Raw genomic sequence first — 18,413 nt, 5'->3', positions numbered from 1 at the left:
CTTTCTCCATCAGCTTCACTAACTCAGTTTTATTGGCTTGAGCGAACATCTCATGTGTGAAAAGTCATAAAACCATCTGATAAGGCCTTTCTGACTCTTTGGGAGTTACTCATATTTGTCCATATTGTCTTTTTCCCATCACCTCTGTGTCTCTCACTTCCTTCTTTCGTATATCTTTTTGCTCTCATTACGTCCTTGTCTTACACTTTCTCTCATAATATCCAGTGCACAATGCTTCCTCCTCTCTCTGGTACTTTCCGTCTCCCCTTGCATTCACTCTGTCCGTCTGTTGGTTACACGTGGGCATGTTTGCATGACCAAAGAAATGCAAAGTCTCGCCCCGACCATTACAATATGCCTTGTGTGCACCATTTACATGAAATACATATTCATTCATGACATGCATGCACACAAAATAGCTTCTCTCCCCCCTCATCTCTCTCCTCCTCCTGCCTCTCATATGCTTTCGCTCAGCTTTCCTACTTGCTCAGGATGTGTTCTGTTCAGAAGGTCTTTGAAATCACAACACCGGTGTCAGTTATGTCTTTTTACTTCTCTTAAAGTTTGCTTTTTATCTCCCTTATTTCACCCATAAGTGCACTTGGATCAGATCATGCAGTTTGCTGCTGCTGCTTCAAGAAGGAGAAAAAATAGAGGTTCTACTTCATTTGCTCCACTGAGGGAGTGCAAGCGGGAGGGAAATGTATCTTTAGCTCCCATGTTATAATTGTGGCACGCTAATGATGTAGACACATTCTCACTGTCTGTTTACAGGAAGCGCTCTTCTTTAATTTGTGACTGGCGTGAATGCCAAATGCTTATATCTAATTACTGGTGTTTGCAAAAAGATACTATTTACACACCCTTTTTGCCTTGTAGATGTCTGTTGTGTGTCAGGGTGGGGAGATTATGACAAGAAAAGTTGAATGTGTAAAGACGATTTCTTTTTCAGTTTTCTCTGCAGCGTTTCTGCAGGAAACGCACACAGATATCCTCATACGATCAGCACACTCAGGCACAAAGATGCTTTCAATCAGGGCCTTTAAATCCAATATCTTGTTTGAAAATTGTCAATTGAGAACTTGGTTCGAGTTTATTTCTGTGCAAATCACTATAATTTGCACCATTCTAGTGTAATTGTGTCCTAAAAGAAGATGCCACTTTTGTCAAATTACTGGATATCTGCTTTTGGAAGCGAATTCTTCTGCTTTGATTTGCAAATGTAAACACGTTGAGATGCGGTAACGCACTTGTCATGCAAATGAATAGGAAAAAAAAAAAAAGTTGCTCATCCGCTTGTGAAATTATGTGTGTCGAGGGTCTTGTGCTCCTGCCACGGGAAACTTGTCATCGTGCAAACTGGTGATAAATACCACATTTGTCACCAGCTTGTGTTCCTTATTTTGTCGGTTTTCAATTCAGCTCCAAATTGCCCCGAATCACACCGATGCACACACGTCTGCGCTCTCACAGACAGAAAATGCCCCGGCTCCTCATGGTGGCGGCGCAGGTTCACAGGGAATCTGACAGTAAAATCACAGCGACTCATCGCCGATGTGTCACAACACATTATATCTGGCCCATAAAACGACCTTAAACTCTCTCTCTCCTCCTCTCACTGCTGACTGTGTCTCCCTCCTCCTCCTCCTCCTCCTCACCACCACTTGAAAAGGAGCTGAGCTCAGGGCCCAGGAGGCCTCTGATCAGATAGATGTTAACTTTTCAGGGAAAACCCTGATAGCAGACTGCCAGGCTGGAGAATTCAGGCGATCACCTTTTGCCGCTGGATGACAGGAGTGAAGGACCAGATGAGCTTCTTCATGAACAATTAACGCTCTGGTTTTTTTTTTTTTACAGTATTTGGCATTCACTTCTCGCATGCAGAGGAAAGAGAGAGAGAAGGAATGGATGAGGGAGGGAGAGAGCAAAGAGACAGGGTATTAGCACTTTGTTCAGTGGAGAAGCATTGTTTGGCCCCTTGGCACACACAAGAACACACACAAATAAGCAACTCACACACACACACACACACACACACATGCACGGAGCACCGACGTTTATTTAAGCTTTTGATAAAGAGATTAGCCCCATCATCCTACGCTCTTAAGCTAGCCAAGGGGGTCCATGTTCAGGAAATCCTGGCTTTCCTGACACACGGGCTTATGGAGGCAACCTGGCTCCAGCAGCACTTATATGATATTAATGCAATTCATATTAGCGGGTTTAAATTAGGGGCAGCCTCGTTCGTCGGCGAGGAGTTTAGAGGTGAAAAAGGAGACGGAGGTGGGCGCAGAAAGTTGGCAAAGGGAAGGCGGGAGAGGTGGAGAAGTTGTGCCCGCCGTGCTGTGTATTTTTTTTTTCCTGTATTATTAGCCCCTATCACAGTGGTTGGAGTCCAGCTTAAAGCTACAAACAGCGAAGTGCTAATTTTAGCCTCCAAAGAGGATAAGGATAAATAGCTTGCTGCCAGTTTGCCATATGGTCCCCTGCCGATTATATTGTGTCAGGAATATTTTCACCCCACCCCCCACCCGCACCCTGCACACAAACATACAAACACACACACACACACACACACGTATCTGTTGTTTCAGCCTTTATGAAGCTGGCAAGTGGCTTACATCCGCACGTATAAATATACATAGTGACATGGTCGGGTTTTATTTTGTGCCGTTAATCTCTTTGTTAGAACAGAGCGCTACTGGAACTGTAACGTGGGACGTCGTTGTTGTTGTTGTTGTGGCCTCAATCATTGGGCTCTTTTTTTTATTTTTTTTTATCCATTACTATAGCTTCCAGCTGCAAGGTAACATTTGGCCTCTTCTGTAATCTTCTGCAACTTGGTTTATATTCTCACTTGTAAATGCGAGCCCTGTAGAGGAATAAAAATGAGTCTCTCTCTCTCTCCCTCCATCAACACACATGCATATGTTCACATGTAAATGCAACACACACTCTCACAGCTACTCTCCATTATTCTCTCACTCTCTCCCCTCAAATTGAAATAATTCAATTTATGGACACAGTTCCAGACCTCCCTGGCTAAGACCATTATGCATGGAGCCCCCCCTCCTCTCCTTCCCCTCCTTTCTAACAAAAGAAGGGGAGAATTTACCAGCCGGCTCTCCAAACGACACCCACACAAAGCCAATTTCATGCCAGGAAAACACCAGCAGAAGCGCCATTTTTGGTCACAACCTGCATCCCCGTGGATTTTCTTTATTATTGGATATGGGTCGATGCTACTTTAATTTCTGTTAGGGCTTATTTTATAACCCTTATATGACACACGCGGCGCCGCTCGCTCGTAACGCCGAGACCCGGCTTCTACACAGGTGTTCATTCATTTAAAGGTGGAAGGTATCTGGCGTTTGTAAACCGTTTGTCTGTTTGATTCGAGCCCCGCAGCAAACTTTCTGTCATCAAATTACACAGTTGTAGTCATGCTGATGGCTTACCTGCTCAAAGAATTTGTTTTGATTTAAGGAATAATGTGAGTTTAAAGATGTGAAGTGAGATGGTTTAGGGGGAGTGTCGTGAGTCCAGGTAACCTTGCATTCAGTCAGATTGAGGCAAACAGTGGATTTAACTGGGCCAAAGCTTGACCCAAGGCTGACCCAGACCAAACATGCTGCCCCCAGAGGCCTCCTCCCCTTGGTTCTTTTGACATGGATACCTGCTATAGGGATTCGTCGGTGAGATAAAGACCTCAGCAAGCTTTTTTTTTCTAAGAGTTTAGAGGAGAGAGAGAGAAAGAGGAAAGAGAGGGCTAGATAACAAATACCTGCAGATAAACACAAGAGCAGCAGGGTGGGCTGCAGGGCAACATGGGCATTTACTTTGTGTGTTTGCAGAGCAACACAAAGCACACCACTTGCGGTGCACACACACACACACACACTGGTGAACACACACATTTGGGATGTAACCTGATCGTCCCCTCTCGCTCCGAGCCAGTGAAACTCAAAGAGATGAGCAGGGACCGGGGGCAGAGATTGTCACCAGCGATAACCTTTGGAGCGAAGGCCTGAATGGCGGTGTTAAACACACACACAAACTGCATATATGTATTGTACACACCGGCTCCCATGGGCGGCCGGGGCTCTTTGTTCCACCGAGATTCTCCTAAGCGGCCGAGGGGTCATACTCTTAGAGGAAGTCACCCCCAAAGAGGGCTGCCTCTTTCAGGAAGTGACTCGGCGGGACTGTGTGGCGAGAGCGCCGGCGTCCACGGGGGGCATATCACTGCCGTCCACATGGGCCGCGCTCCACAGGACGTGGGCCGCTGTAAACCCACTCACTTCCCCTTCCTCTGCCCCCGTCCCGAAAAGCCTTATCAGGGCCGCGTATGGGTAGGCTGATAGGACTACAAATCCCCCACATCCCCACAACACCACATCCTGCGCCCATCAAGCCCGTGACAGGGAGGAGGATGTGGAGACGCAGCTTTACTTTTGCAGGGAGAACCTATACTGTTCTAACACTTTGGAGGAGTTCTGATCACCTCGGTTGCTGCATCGAGGAAGGAGTTTGCGGCGATAGCGACGTGTTTACTCACAAAAAAAAAAGAAACCAGGCTAAAACCCTGACATGTAAATGCAACAAACAAAAGTGTTTAAACAGAGGAGGTTGCAGCTCAGATAATGACTTATCCTGTTTTCCCAACCACCCCTTCAGTAACCTGAGCTTGTGGGTGCAGACCATATTATACTCCCTCATAATACTAAAACCTTCTGTTATTCCAAAAAAAAAAAAAAAGGAGGAGAAAAAAAAAAAAAGCGACTCACTCGCAGCTAATGTGCTATTATTAAGCGCGTGCCACCGCAGGGTTAGCATGCCTGTATTATCTAACTACATGCTGCAGTTTGGCTGGCGCTGATAGGTTAGCATGAGTGGGAAAATCCATGTGTATTAAAAGTGTTTATCGGTGGCTGTGTCGTTCAGATAGTTGCCATGTGGAAAAATGCAGACGAGCGCTTTGCACGGCGGCTCTGAAAAACAAACTGGGAAACCTTCGTTTGGTTAATGGAGCTACACCCCAAACACGGAGGCCTGATTACAGACAGAACAGACGGGATGTTGGTGCCTGAAGGATACATTTCCAGTTAATTTTAGTTCATTAAACTGGCCGCTTTGATAGGCTGGTTCTAGTTAAACACTGGAAAGGATGCATTTTCAGCTGGCTAAAAATTACACCGTCGCTTTGAAAGGAAGATGTTTTTTTTTTTGATAGTTTATTAAAGGGCTTCCAGGAGTAAATCCAGTTTTCTCATGCTGAAAATATATATGTTTACCAAATGTTAGTCCACAACAAAGTCAAATAGGATGTTTTTCCTTCAGATTAGCTGAAGGTTCCCTCTCTTTGTCCCACATCAACACTGAAGGACTTTGGAACGCCCTTCAGCACATCAGCTGACTTTTGGAAAGGACCGCCGTGCCATTGTGCTGTTAAGTGCTCTTAGCTTTTGTTATAGTCCTTGTCCTCTCTAGCATCCCTTCCCCCCCTTCCCCTCTTCTTCCATAGTCCATTTGACTCCCCCCCCTCGTCTCTCTCTCTCTTTCTATCTGTTCACTGCGTGCTGAGTTTGACTGAAGCTCGGCGAGTCAAAGGTGTCAAAAGCCATCCGAGAGGCAGTGAAACAATTGAGAGTTAAGAGCGAGAATGCAGCAAAAAGAGACACAATTTTCCCTCCAGTTTGTGTGTGTGTGTATGAGGACTTCCCTTCAGTGAGGCGAAGAATCTGTGGGCCCCCCTCACAAGTGCTCCCATTTGAACCGAGTCTGGCCTTCTATCTTCAGGTTAGAGGAAAAAAAAAAAGAAAACGGCAACACAAAGGCAAGAGGGGGAAAAATCAATAGTTACACAGCAAAAGTGCTCAACATGAAAGGGTGAATTCATCGCCCTACACTTTCATTTTAGCTTGTACCGTCTGTCTCTTTCTCCCTCCTTCTTTCTCTCTCTCTCTCTCGACTGATCTGGAAGTGGGAATAAAAGGCGGCCGGTGTGTGTGTGTGTGTGTGTGTGTGTGTGTGTTGCTGTACGTGGAGGCATACTGCAGTTTAATGTCGTGTCGGTGCCCTGCGCTCGAGGCAGTCTCCGGCGTGTCAGGCAGCCTGTGGTGATGACCCTTTACGGGAAAATGGCACAGAGAGAGCAGTCACATTTACACTGACATTTTTGCCATCACCTATGGCTATGTCAACAGGCCGGATCCCTCCTCCTCCTCCTCCTCCTCCTCCTCCTCCACCTCCCCGACAGTGGATGGGCCTCAGCCATAACACACAGGAGCACTTTGACGGAGAAAATGTCCATTAACGCGCGGCTAATATTCAATATTTTATAAAAGGTTAATCATTCGGTCTCTAAAATGTCATAAAGCAGTGAGGTGCTACGGCCGATCCCGAAACTGAGCGGTGTTCACTTTACTGCCGAGAGAAGTGTTTGAGAATCTTGTACAAACACATCTCCGGCTAATGCAAATCCGACAGACCTGAGGAACGCTTTTAATTAACTCGTAAATACGACCGGCCTTCTCTGTTTTGCTGTTTTACCGACACACGACTTCCTGATCTCTCCCCCCTCCTCATCGGATCACCACAAATGAAATAATTGCTCCAAACTTGGATCGGATTCTCACAACAAGAAGTCTCCAGTGTGCTTTAATTACAAATAAAACCTTGTAAATGACTCACCAGTTAGCTGTCATTATTGAATCTGTCAGTGGTGATCCACAAAACTGTCATCATTCAAAGTAACTGGCTTTGTTGTTGCAAAGCACTCGTTATTTACTGTAATTACTTCGATGGAATTGTCTTTGATTACAGGAAGCAATTACTTATCTCTCCCCTGATTGTTCACCTGGCAAGCCCCGTTTTTTTCTTTTTTTTTTCTCCTTTTCTTTTGTAATAACTTTCTCTGCAATCTGCGAAGATTAATACGCGCTACGAGCCAAATGAAGTAAGCGGAGATCTAAAAACAGTCGAGCCTCTCTGGCAAAAGGCAGGAAGGGAAGTCTAGACTGGCCATATTGTTTTGTCGACAGCGCATGTCATTATCCGCAGAATAGTCGTGGGGATTTCTCTCCATCTCTCCTCCTCCTCGGGAATAAAAGGGAGGCGAAGAAACAGCATTGGTCACAGAGAGTGTTTTGTATTGAAGCAAATGTGTGTGTGTGTGTGTGTGTGTGTGTGTGTGTGTGTGTTGGTTCAGAAACTCCTCGTCGTTGCTGGAAAGTTGCCGATCGGAGGAAAACATGTGTCGGAGGGTTTCGGCGCAGCGAAACAGGAGAGACACTTTTGAAAACGTTCCCCCTTGGTCGGGAGTTGCGTTGCGAGGAATTCCTGCATGTTCAGAATATTTGGAGGTGGGAGGGGCCTCTGGAGCCATGCAAAGGGAACCCCCCACTGCCTGCAACCTTCTCCCCCCTCCTCAAGTCTAGAGCTTATGAATGGCCTGAATACAATAAACGCCACTTTTTTCTCTTCTCCCTCCCTCTTGCGAGCCCTTCTTTACCCCTCTGAGGATTTCTGGGAATGTAATGTATGTGTATTTGTGTGTGTGTGTGAGTGTGTGTGTGTGTGTGTGAGTGCCAGAGAGAAAAAGAGTGAGAGAGAGAGCGAGCACTTTAGTGAATGTGCATCAGCGAGTGTGTGCTTTGTGTATCATGTTTTTAGTGCATGTGTATCTATGAATTTCTCGCCTGCCACTATGAGATGTGTGTATCCCGGGTGGAACAGGATAGCAGGCCCCTGAGGCCTGGGCCTTGCCTGGGCAGTCAACCCAGGGTCGTGTGAGCTTTCTGGGGTGTGAAACTCTCGGAGTGGCCTATGAGAGATCAGCTCCAGGTCACTCACAGTGAAACACACACACACTCACTCCTCTCTCTCTGTCATTCTTGCAACAAATAGCCCTCAGACTAAATGCACTGTCATAAACTCAAAGGACCTGTCTCCACTCCTTTCCCTCTCAGTCCATCCACAGCCTATAAAACCTTGCAAAAACATCTCACAGTATCCTCTAAAAACGTTTAGCCATCTGCGAATGATTCCTCACACAGGATCCCACTCATGACATCTGGCACAAAGCTAATATTCATAACCCTTATTTCTCATCCCAGCAGTGCTTCTATGAAGAGAAAGAGAAAAAAAAAAAAATTATTAGAAAGCTAAATGTCATAATTCTCTTGCACTGCGCTAGGAGCGACGTGTCTGACAAGATCGCTGTTCGCAGATGAATGACTGGTGAGTCTGCGGCTGTTAATTTGCCAGGCAGCAGAAAAATGGCTGACACCTCGGAATGGCACGTGTGCCCGCGCACAGGGGGGCAGGTACTACCGGCGCCTGTCTTACGCTGAGAGATGGTTCATAATCAGATCATAACAGATTAGCCTAGATACTGCTTGATAATGTCAGGGTACGCCTTGAGACAGAGAGATGTGGAGAAGTGATGAAGACACAAGAGAGGCAGATGAAGGAACAGAGGAGAGGAATCTTAATTTCACTCAGTAATTAAAGACTGAAAAGACCGGAGATGAATTGAACGCTTTCCCGTTCTCCTTTTTTTTGATACATTTGATTTACAAAGAAAGAAAACCTGCAGCGGAGAAAGATAACAACGCCTCGCTCTCACATCCCCAATCCTGTGCAAATATTTCCCATTCAGAGCCCACAGTCCAGCAGACAGAGCAGCGCGAGGAGAGAGCAAAGTAATGAAGTAGGAAGGAGGGCGACGCCAGAATGGAACATGAAGTGGCAGAAAGGCTTAAACAAAATCCACCGAAGCTGAATGAGCACAGAATAAGTGTCTGCTCGGCTAATGCTAACAAAGCTAGCGGAATCGCACGGAGGAGGCTAACCTAATTTTTACGTCATTATCTGTTTGCTCGCTGCGTGTGTGTGTGTGTGTGTGTGTGTGTGTGTTTGTGTGCAAGTGTGAATTTGTGTATACAGCGTGCGAGGGGACTGATAAAATATTCCTTCCCTTGGTTGGCCCCGGGGCATTTCAACTGCCCCTGGCTCCTTCCAGTCAGTGGCCTGCTCCTAATTGCCACACACACACGCACACACCCACACACACACACATGCACGTACACACACACGCACACACATGCACACAGACCCTCTGTGGCTGCAAACACACATGCATAAAGAAAGGCAGAAATAGACACACACACACACATACAGACGACTGCACATCCATGCATGCATACATTCTTCACACACAAACATGCACCCCCACTGTCCTGCATTGATTCCGCCTCCCTCCCTCACCCTGCCTCCCCCTCCCAGCCCCTCCTCTAACTAGTTGCAAAGACGTTGTCATGGCCGATCAGTGGGCCAGGCCCAGAGTTGTGCCCGTGGCTTTTTCCTTGTGGGGAGACTGGAGCTCGCTAGCGTAGCTTCCCCGCGCTGTGTGCATGCAGCCCAGGGTTACAGCCTGCTGATGCTCTTAATAAGGCAGGCAGCCTGCGTATGGAGGGTTACCGACTGCTTCATTGGCTGAGTGGCTTACTAGCTGACTGGCTGGCTTTCTGACTGATTGACTGACTTACCACTTGCTCCCCAGCTGACTGACTGGGCAGAGACAGTTTACCAGCTGATTGAATGACAGAGTCGACAACTGACCAACTTCTTGGCCGACTGTGACGTCGCTGTTACTCTGATGAAGTTAAATTTGCTCTCTCACACGTCAGAAGTTTTGTGTATCGATGCATCTTGACGCCACCAAAGAGTACAGAAGTGTTCACTTTTGGTCTGTTGCCTTAGATTGTGCATGCATGCATCAAAGAACACACCCTGATTGTTGTTGGCGCCGTCTGCACCTCGGCATGCGTCAGGATGCAGCAGCGTCGGATGTTTCCCAGCATCTTCACGGGGCAACTCAGGAAAAACAAGTATTTTATTGTCGTCACTCCCCATATTTCTCCACATTACCTTCCTTTTGTCTGTCTGCGCGCCGCATTCGGCTTGAGCTGCGAGCAACAATTGACAAGCTTAAAGTGATGCAATGCTGTGTGCGCTGCCGATGAGTGTTGCATGCAAAGCCAAGTTTGGAGAGCAGAGGGCAAAACCAATTCCACATTCTCTCGCTGCCTCTCTACCGGAGATATCACACCACGCTCTAATTGCACAGAAACGTGGATGCGTAGTTTGTGAGGTTTTATCCGCTGTGGGGGGAGACTTCTCTGAAAAGTTTTTGCTGTTAGAAGACATCAGCTTCAAAAGGCCAGAAAAACAAGACGAAATTATCTGCATTACAGCAACTGACTGTTCTGCGTCTGATTTTTTTCAACCGATTAACTCCAGCGTGCCGCGGCATCGCTTCCCCTCTCTACCCATTATTTTCTCCTCCTTCATTGCTCCCGTCAGTAACTTTTTGATTCTCTCTTTCCACGTTGGCTGAACATCTCCTCCCTCTTCTCCTATGCTTCTTTACTATTACTCTCCCTCTCTCTGTGTCAGGCTGTGGTAACACTGTTGACATTTCCCCAACATGGCTGCCAGACACTGCTTCAGCACCTTTCCTGCTTCACCCTTCCTCGCTGCCAGTCTTTCCCTTTTCTCTCTCTCCTCCCACTCTTCCCTCGCTCGCTCGCTCGCCGGGGTTAAAGAAAAGCAGAAATTAGCCCCAGACCTTGTCGAGGTGATTGGTATCAAATTGCACTGAAAATGGAAATGCCAATAAAATTGACGGCCCTTCTCCAACCCTTCCTATTCCCCTTCTAGGTAAAGTCTATAGGTCAGACTTGAAAGTATAGCGCGGGGAGAGGAAAGGAAGGAATACGGGGAGGTGTTAGTGTTTCCCAGGCTGAGCTCAGGCCTTGGGTTATGGGTTACAGCAACGCTAGCAAGAGGCAGCACACCCAGAACCGTGCAGCTTCTTTTGAGCACTTTGATAACTTTTGCGCTTTCTGTCTACTCCCCGGTTTCCCTCTGCTCTCCGTGCTTCTCATGATATCTCACCTCCTTCCCATGCATGCATGCTCTGAGCTGGTACTCCGGCCGTTTGCTTCTGTTTTCCCAACTCGCATGGGACAAGCCCCTAGGTTTGTTATTGTAGGCTTTGCTGAACATGAGCCGGTCTTTACAACGGATTGAAAGCATTTGCTTCCAATGAAAATCTGGTCTTAGATTACAGGGCCTGGGCTCGGCTCACCCCTTCTTTTCCACCAGGCAGAGAGATGCAGAGAGGGAGAGAGAGGGAGACGGAGGGGTGGGTATGTTTTAGCCGTGAAACAGTAGGAAGAAAAAACTCACTTGCAAAGCTCAGGCTGCATTTGTCCCGGGCTAATGATGTAACTCAAGCTTGCAATGCGAGTGTATCTTAGGACAGAGGGAGGTCACGACGCCGGGCGGATGGTGCATATGTTTCTGTGAGCGCATCGCTGAGATGGCTGGCCAGCTGATCAATAACGGATCAATCATTTAACTGCCGTAATTGATTAATTGTTAGGTAAAAACTGGACTCGTTTGAACTCAGATGGGAGGATTTGCTGCTTTTTTTTTTTCCCTTTTTGTTTTACAGCATTGTAAATTGAATATCTTTGGCTCTGATGGGCTTTTTTACTATTTCAGCCATTTTATACGATGAACCATTAACCCTCTGAACCTCTAGTGGTTTCTAAGGTTTTGTGTTTTTTGTGTTTTTACTCCACTGGCTGCACTGTGGGCACATTTTTTAATTAAGTCCTGCACCTCGATGGAAACAGTGCAACCATGACGAGATGGAGAGAGAACTCCAACAGTATTTTTTTATAATACAACAAAGCTATAATAAAAAATCATAAAAATTACTTTGATTATTTGCTCTGCAAAGGTTGAAAAAACCTGGTATCAACATGCACAACATTTTTCCATTTTTAAAAATACTAATAACTACATATTGTGGTTATTTCACTGCTTACATTTTCTTTATTTTTTTTCGATGCACAGCCTGCAGTTCAGCCGAGTTTAACCGAAAAATCCCAGAATTTTTGTCATGCGACTGTTGATTGCAGCTGAGTCAATAATGGCTTCATCATCGCAATGGGAAGCACAGAATTTTTTAGATTTTTATAGAATCTGCTTAGTTTATGTTTTGCACATTTTTAAATTAGACGTGTTTAGTAAAATTATTTTCATGAAATATCACGATGAATAGTTTAGAACCCTGCCGTTCTCTCTGTTTTTACACTTTCTGCCTGTAATAAATGATATAATTTGACAGATTTTGCAAAGACAGCATCCTTTCAGATCCACTGGTGGGTTTTGGGGCTCAGAGGGTTAATCTATTAATCTGAAAAATGATTAACAAATAAATCAATATTGGGAATAGGCTTTAACATCTGTACATCTATACTCCTGACGTACAGTAAACCGGCAGAGGTTACTGACTTGCTCAGAAATGCTTCAACCTGCCATGTGGTTATTTCCTGCATCCAGCTTTTTACCTTTTGGCGATGTTACCCAACACTACCGGCAGCGTTCTGTGCATCATCGGTGTGCAGTGGGTGGCGTTAGCATCAGCTATCGCGCCGTCTATAAAAAAAAAAAAAAAAGCTGCCTCTTGTTTTATCCCTCCCCCCACCCTCAACAGCGTCACCAGCACTTCCACGCGAGGTTCATTAAAAAGCCTTCAATATGTGTGCATATGTATCTCCTTCTGCCAGAACAGTCGGAGAGAGAGGCAGGCAGAGCTAGCCAAGAGTGTTGTTTCGTATGGATCGTTGAGAGCCTCTCTCTCCTAATGGTGTATATAATTCAGGTGCCCTCAAGGCATGCTTTCAGGAATTCTTTTGCCTGAGGTAATGGGGAGCAAAGGCCTGGGTTTTAGGCCCTTGATTATTCCATTGATGTGGCAGGCTGGAAAAAAGTCATCTCCAACCGGATTAGCGCCAACATCCCCATTAATTATCGATGAATCGGGGCTTAGGGTTTAGCTAGGTGCTGGGTGTCGCCCTCTGCAAGTTAGTGGAGCGCGGGCCTGTTTCAGTGCAGTTATCTGCTCCTGCCACAGTGAATAGACCTAGAAGCTTTAGAAGTGCTTTGTGTGTAATCAATAAATAACTGGATCCAATTCTGTGCACTGCTTCAGCGTCTTTTTTTTTTTCCTTCTTCGTCTTCGTCTTCTTCGTCGTCTTTACTTCTCCTCACTTCCAGCCGAGGGAGGCGATACGGGACAAAAGTCACTTATTTGCCGGCGATATTTCCAGCAGTGAGGGTGCCACTTGTTTACCTCGCCTCATGTTTCTTTTATGATTACCATCTTCATTGAGGGTGGCTCGCATTTTTGAATAATGATAATAACAATTAGGCTTTTCACAGCCACAGATGGGAAGAGCCTCTTTCTCTCCACTGGAGCTGTATAGAATACGTACAGTAATTGGGTGGTTTTGAATATGTGTGTGTCGGTGTGTGTTGGTGTGTGTGTGTGTTCATGTTGTGGAGTCTGAATGCAGAGAAAAGGCCCGTGGAGCGCCTTCCCTTTCACTTTTCCCTCTCTGTGCTCAAATACTCTGAGCTGTCTCAGTGTTCCCCTTAGGTGAGGTTAACTGGCCTTAATAGAGTCTTATCGAAGCCCTACAGGTTGCTGTAAGCAGCCATGACGCCATTGTTATGAAAAGCAGCTAGCTTTGTTAGCGCTGTTTGTGCCTCCGACTTCCTTTTTTCCACCTATTTTCCTTTTATTTTCCGCCTTCCCCCCTCCTCGCAACCTTGCCTTTTGTAGTGCCGTGTTACTCTTTCCACCTCAGGTAAAATGGCAGAATGCGCCGGGGCGACGCTTCAATAACTATTTTCCCCTCAGGATAATAAAGACTAAATCTCTCTGTCATTTTCAATTCTGCGCGGGCTTGGATGGGAGAGTGGGGAAATGCGACCTTACAAGTCCTTTGTGCTCCCCTTCTCCCTCTCTTTCTCGCAGAAAGATGCAAGCGCTCGCTGTGTTTTCAAGTGACGAGGGGGGAGAAAAATGAAAGGCAGGGTTATTTATAAATGTATTAAAAATGAATGCATTTATGAGGTGCTGTTTTCCAGCCATTCTCTGCTTGCCATTGTTGTGTCTCTATACCCCTCCGTCTGTGCATACAAAGCCCTCCAGAATTCCTTCGAAATCGTATTTATTCCCTTTGAACGCCGAGGCGCAGCGAATGCAGGAAGTAAACAAACTGTGCGTCTGATCTCCGCTGTCTCTTCCTGTTTCTTGTCATGTGACAGGTGATGGCCTGGACAACAGCGTGGCTTCGCCGAGCACAGGGGACGACGATGACCCGGATAAGGAAAAGAAGCGCAACAAGAAGAGAGGGATTTTCCCAAAGGTGGCCACCAACATCATGAGAGCGTGGCTCTTCCAGCACCTAACAGTGAGTTCAGCAAAACGTCGCTCTCAGTTTCACATCACGTGTGAACTTCGCTTCGCCGCCACGGGCCGTCTTACGCTCACACACAGACATTTTCTGTCTTTCTGGCGCTGCTGCTTTCTTACTTGACACAAATTCGGTTGCACACCACTCAGAGGAGCACACATACACCCTCAGACGCTGACATCCTCATTGACACTCACATACACACCACCAGAGCTCCCCCCTCCACCTCCTCCTCTCTCCTCCGCAGCGTATACTGGTTCATATGGTGAACACTTCAAAGACAGAGGCCTGTGTAATCTGCCGGCGATCTCGGCAAGCCGCGTTCTCGCTCCTCATCTGCTGAAACTGAAATAAGGTTGACGCCAAGGAGAGACGCCCCTGGCCATAGCTGCAGATACATAGATGAACCTTATTAAGAACAAATCTGTCATTATTTAACAGATGCCTGGGATGCTGCAAAGGCCTGTGGTTTGGCTTTATTTTTCTCAATTATAGCAGAGAATACAAATGCCGTTAGCACCATCTGACAGCTTCACAAATTGCTGTTGGGGGGGAATAGTGTGGGAAAAATGCATCTGGAAGATACCAATGTGGCTGCTAAGACGGATCCAGCAGCGAGTGGAACACTGGCTTAGTTCATTTATTTTGAACAGAACCGATTCGAGGGTCACACTGACGGCTCCCGGAGCAAAGAAGGAAGCGGTGCAATGTATACGTGAACTCTTCAGTCTTATTTGAATGCAGGATTTGCATGCCCTGTTTGCAGCAAAGTGTTGGTTCACTCAGGATAATGTTATACTTTTCACATCTGCAAGGGTCTGCTGAGGTTCAAGTGATGTAAATTCTGTTGTCAAAGGGTGCACGCGAGGCTCCGTGCAGATGTGCGTGTACTCTCTGGTTTTTTACGAGTGTCCACGTGGCCGCTGGTGCTGCAAGGGCATGAACCGTACATGTGCTGGAATACATGGACGCCATTCTACGCAGACTAGAGAGCAGAATACTGAGAGCTACTATACACCTGTAGAAAGTATAACCAGGTCCTCACAGTGATGATATTCTTCCTGGTGCATCTAACAAAAGCACAAAATGTTCTGTGCAGCATTTAATAACAAAAGTAGTGCTTTTTCAAGCATTCATTGTCAAGGATGGGAAGCTTTACTGTGTTTACTTCTTCAATTTGGAAAAATACACAAAGGATTTGACTGTGCAATGCCACACAGTTAGTCTGTGAAATGCAATCAAATCCTAAAAACATACTGCACACGTGTGGCGATGCTTTCCAGGAATAAAAAAAACCCAAACCTGTACAGAACTTTAACTCACATGAAGCAAAACTGCATCCTCGACGACGTCCTAAAAATAGTTATTTCCTTACTTCTTTAGAGTGTTTATTCAAATTTCTAATTTGAATCTAGTGCTACGCTGAGAAAATGTGTTTGAGGACCCCTTCGCCGAGCCTTGCATCAGACACATTCTGCCGATGTCAGGAGTTTGTGGAGAACATGATACAGTTTGGCTGAGTGGGTGTTGGTTTGAATTGCACAAGCCAAGAGGGAGGATGCTGAGGAAAGTAATTTGGTTGTTGGATTATGGATATTGCATGGGTTCAAGTTCTTATTTATTTACTTGCGGCCTGTCTTTGATGTTGATGGCGTGCATTGTGCGGCGGCCTCCTCGGTTTCCGGTAGTTATTGGCAAACCGGGGGAACTTTTGCGTTGCGTGTGATGTGGGCAGAGATGCATGTGCTGTATACGTCCACGCACGTCTCGCGGGAGTTCTTCTACTTTTTTTGTTGCTCTTTGTGCTCTCCCCTTTCCATCTGACCCTCAGCGGCTCCGTCATAAACCACCGGCTCCGCACACACACATCATCACACATGCACACTAGCCTCTAACTCCCTGACCTCAACCCCGAACACCCCCAAAACCTTCGGGGCCGCAGAGGAAAGGTGTTTGAAACAGACACACATCCTGTCTGTGGAAACTACAGTTCGGCACACACACACACACAGACATGGCTAGCGAAACGCACTAGCAACACACCTCCTGTGTCATATTACACCATGAGTTGGGCTTATGGGAGGCTTCTGTGCCGTCAGATCTCAAACAGTGGGAAGGATATAAGTGAGTGTCGAGGGAGCAGGGGTGAGGAGAAGAAGGTGAGGAGGTGAAGAGGGGGGATAAGAAGGATCCAGCAACCTTTCCCTTCTCCCAGGCAAAAGAGAAACTAAAACATGCACACTTGCGGACACACAATGCCACATAGTGCTGCTCTTTCAATGCAAACTGCCATTTTTAAACACAGAAGTAAACCGAAGGGCTGATGGAAAAATCACTTCCAATATGTTTACCCTCGTCGGCGAAGCCAAACAGAAATGAAACCCAGGCAGAGGGGAGAAACATCTTCTTTGTTTATAGGAAATGTGGTCTTAATTTTGAGAAACACTGGCATTAACAATACCACTGGTGTCAGATAAACGCTTTCTGTGGTCTCATTTGTTTACGCTAATCATTCTTCGGTGTCACCATTAATTTAATCACCATTCGTCCGTGTTTATAAATGGTACACATAGCACCTCTAATGCAAAAACATTTACAGTATCTCTTACACCGGTAGTGTGCCGCTCGGCGTCCGCTGGTACCGACACCGGCCCGGACAGCTGATTCAGACGCGCAGCATCATCGGCTGCTCTGCCTTTTGTTTCACGGAGGGATGGAGGATGTGAGTCTGGCCTCTTAGAGATAGACACAAGGCCAATTAGGCACACAGGGATTCATGTATGCACACACACACATGTGCACATATCGTATTCATGGCAGGGTGTTGTGGCAACACGCAAAACCTGGATAAGTGAGTCAGGGTTTGTTGTTTCTCAACTATAATAAATACACTTGACACAGAGACAGACGAGAACAGATTATAGCAGAAGTTTGGATACCCAACCTCGCTGTATTTTCTGTTATTCGCCCTCACACTTGGACCCTCAGGGGAGTTCTCATTGTACCGAAGCGGAAGGGGAAGGTGGGTGGCAAACTGAGGCTGTGAGTGCAGTGCAGCAGCAGGGTAGGTGGTAGGTGGCATTTATACAGCTGTTTTTTTTTTTTTACTGTTGTTTTGAAGACATTTCAGCTCACTTATCCATCAAGGATGCAAATTCCCTACAACCTCTTTTTGTAGGAGAAACATTTTAAAGCAATGATAATAAAAAACCTCTAATTCCCTAGATTGCTGGTGTTACCATCACAAGGGTCACGGCTCCACGGAGCACCAGGTATAGAAATAGGAACTGGGGAGAAAATATGTGTCGTGTGACGGGCAGAGTGACAGATTTGTGATGATGACAGCAGTCGCAGCTCGCTGAGTTCTCTCCAACACGCCCAATGAGCTCATATGTTGTTGACAACGCTTGTGGGACAAGTTCATCGGAAGAATTTGGCTGCGCCGACTTGGAGCCACTACAAAACATTAGCGTTTACCGCCTGTCACCGATGGCCGGACCAACGCAGCCCGCTTGCCAGCTTGACATGCAGCTGTAAACTTGGTAGGGGACCAAAATAAAGGAGGAAGGGAGGGCTTTTCCACTTGTGTCCTCATCACATTTTGATGTTTGTTTTCATGGGACACCCTTAATTAAACATATGTTGCATCTAGTAGCTGCTCATTGGTTCTACTGGGGAACCAATTGGCACATTTGACAAGAGGAAGAGAACTCATTTGTCAGGGTGTGCAGCACGACTTTTTCCCCAAATGTGGAATTTAAGAATCGATTGTGAACCGATACCTTTATCTGACAATCAAAGAGACAAATCTTGAGACGAAGCAATAGCCGCCATCCAATTTCTGCTTCCTCCATCCCTCCCATTGTGCAGTTGGAATCCACCCACCCCCCGATCGTTGCCCTCCCCTCCACACAAACGGTATTTTCTTGTTTAATTTAACAAGAAATGAGTAGTAAATGAAAGCTCAGGCCTCAAATCCCCAACGCGCCCTGTGCTCTGCTCTCCACTCCCCTATGAAAAGGCAATTTGTGAAATTATGTGATAGAGTAATTAGATGGAATTCACCCCCCC

At 46.3% G+C, this 18,413-nt stretch overlaps 1 protein-coding gene across 1 annotated transcript in view; it reads left to right on the top strand.

Annotated features, from left to right (window-relative positions):
• meis1b (Meis homeobox 1 b) overlaps positions 1 to 18,413 on the top strand; it is a 63,685-nt gene that overhangs the window by 21,485 nt on the left and 23,787 nt on the right. The window contains exon 8 of the mRNA XM_008302542.1: positions 14,194 to 14,339. Within this exon, the coding sequence (XP_008300764.1) occupies positions 14,194 to 14,339 (146 nt within the window). The remainder of the gene's footprint in view (positions 1 to 14,193; positions 14,340 to 18,413) is intronic.

The sequence above is a fragment of the Stegastes partitus genome, unplaced genomic scaffold, assembly GCF_000690725.1.
Source record: "Stegastes partitus isolate 25-593 unplaced genomic scaffold, Stegastes_partitus-1.0.2 Scaffold1832, whole genome shotgun sequence".
In the NCBI taxonomy this organism is placed as follows: domain Eukaryota; kingdom Metazoa; phylum Chordata; class Actinopteri; family Pomacentridae; genus Stegastes; species Stegastes partitus.
Note: the sequence above shows the minus strand (reverse complement) of the source record. Positions and strands in the feature narration are given on the sequence as shown.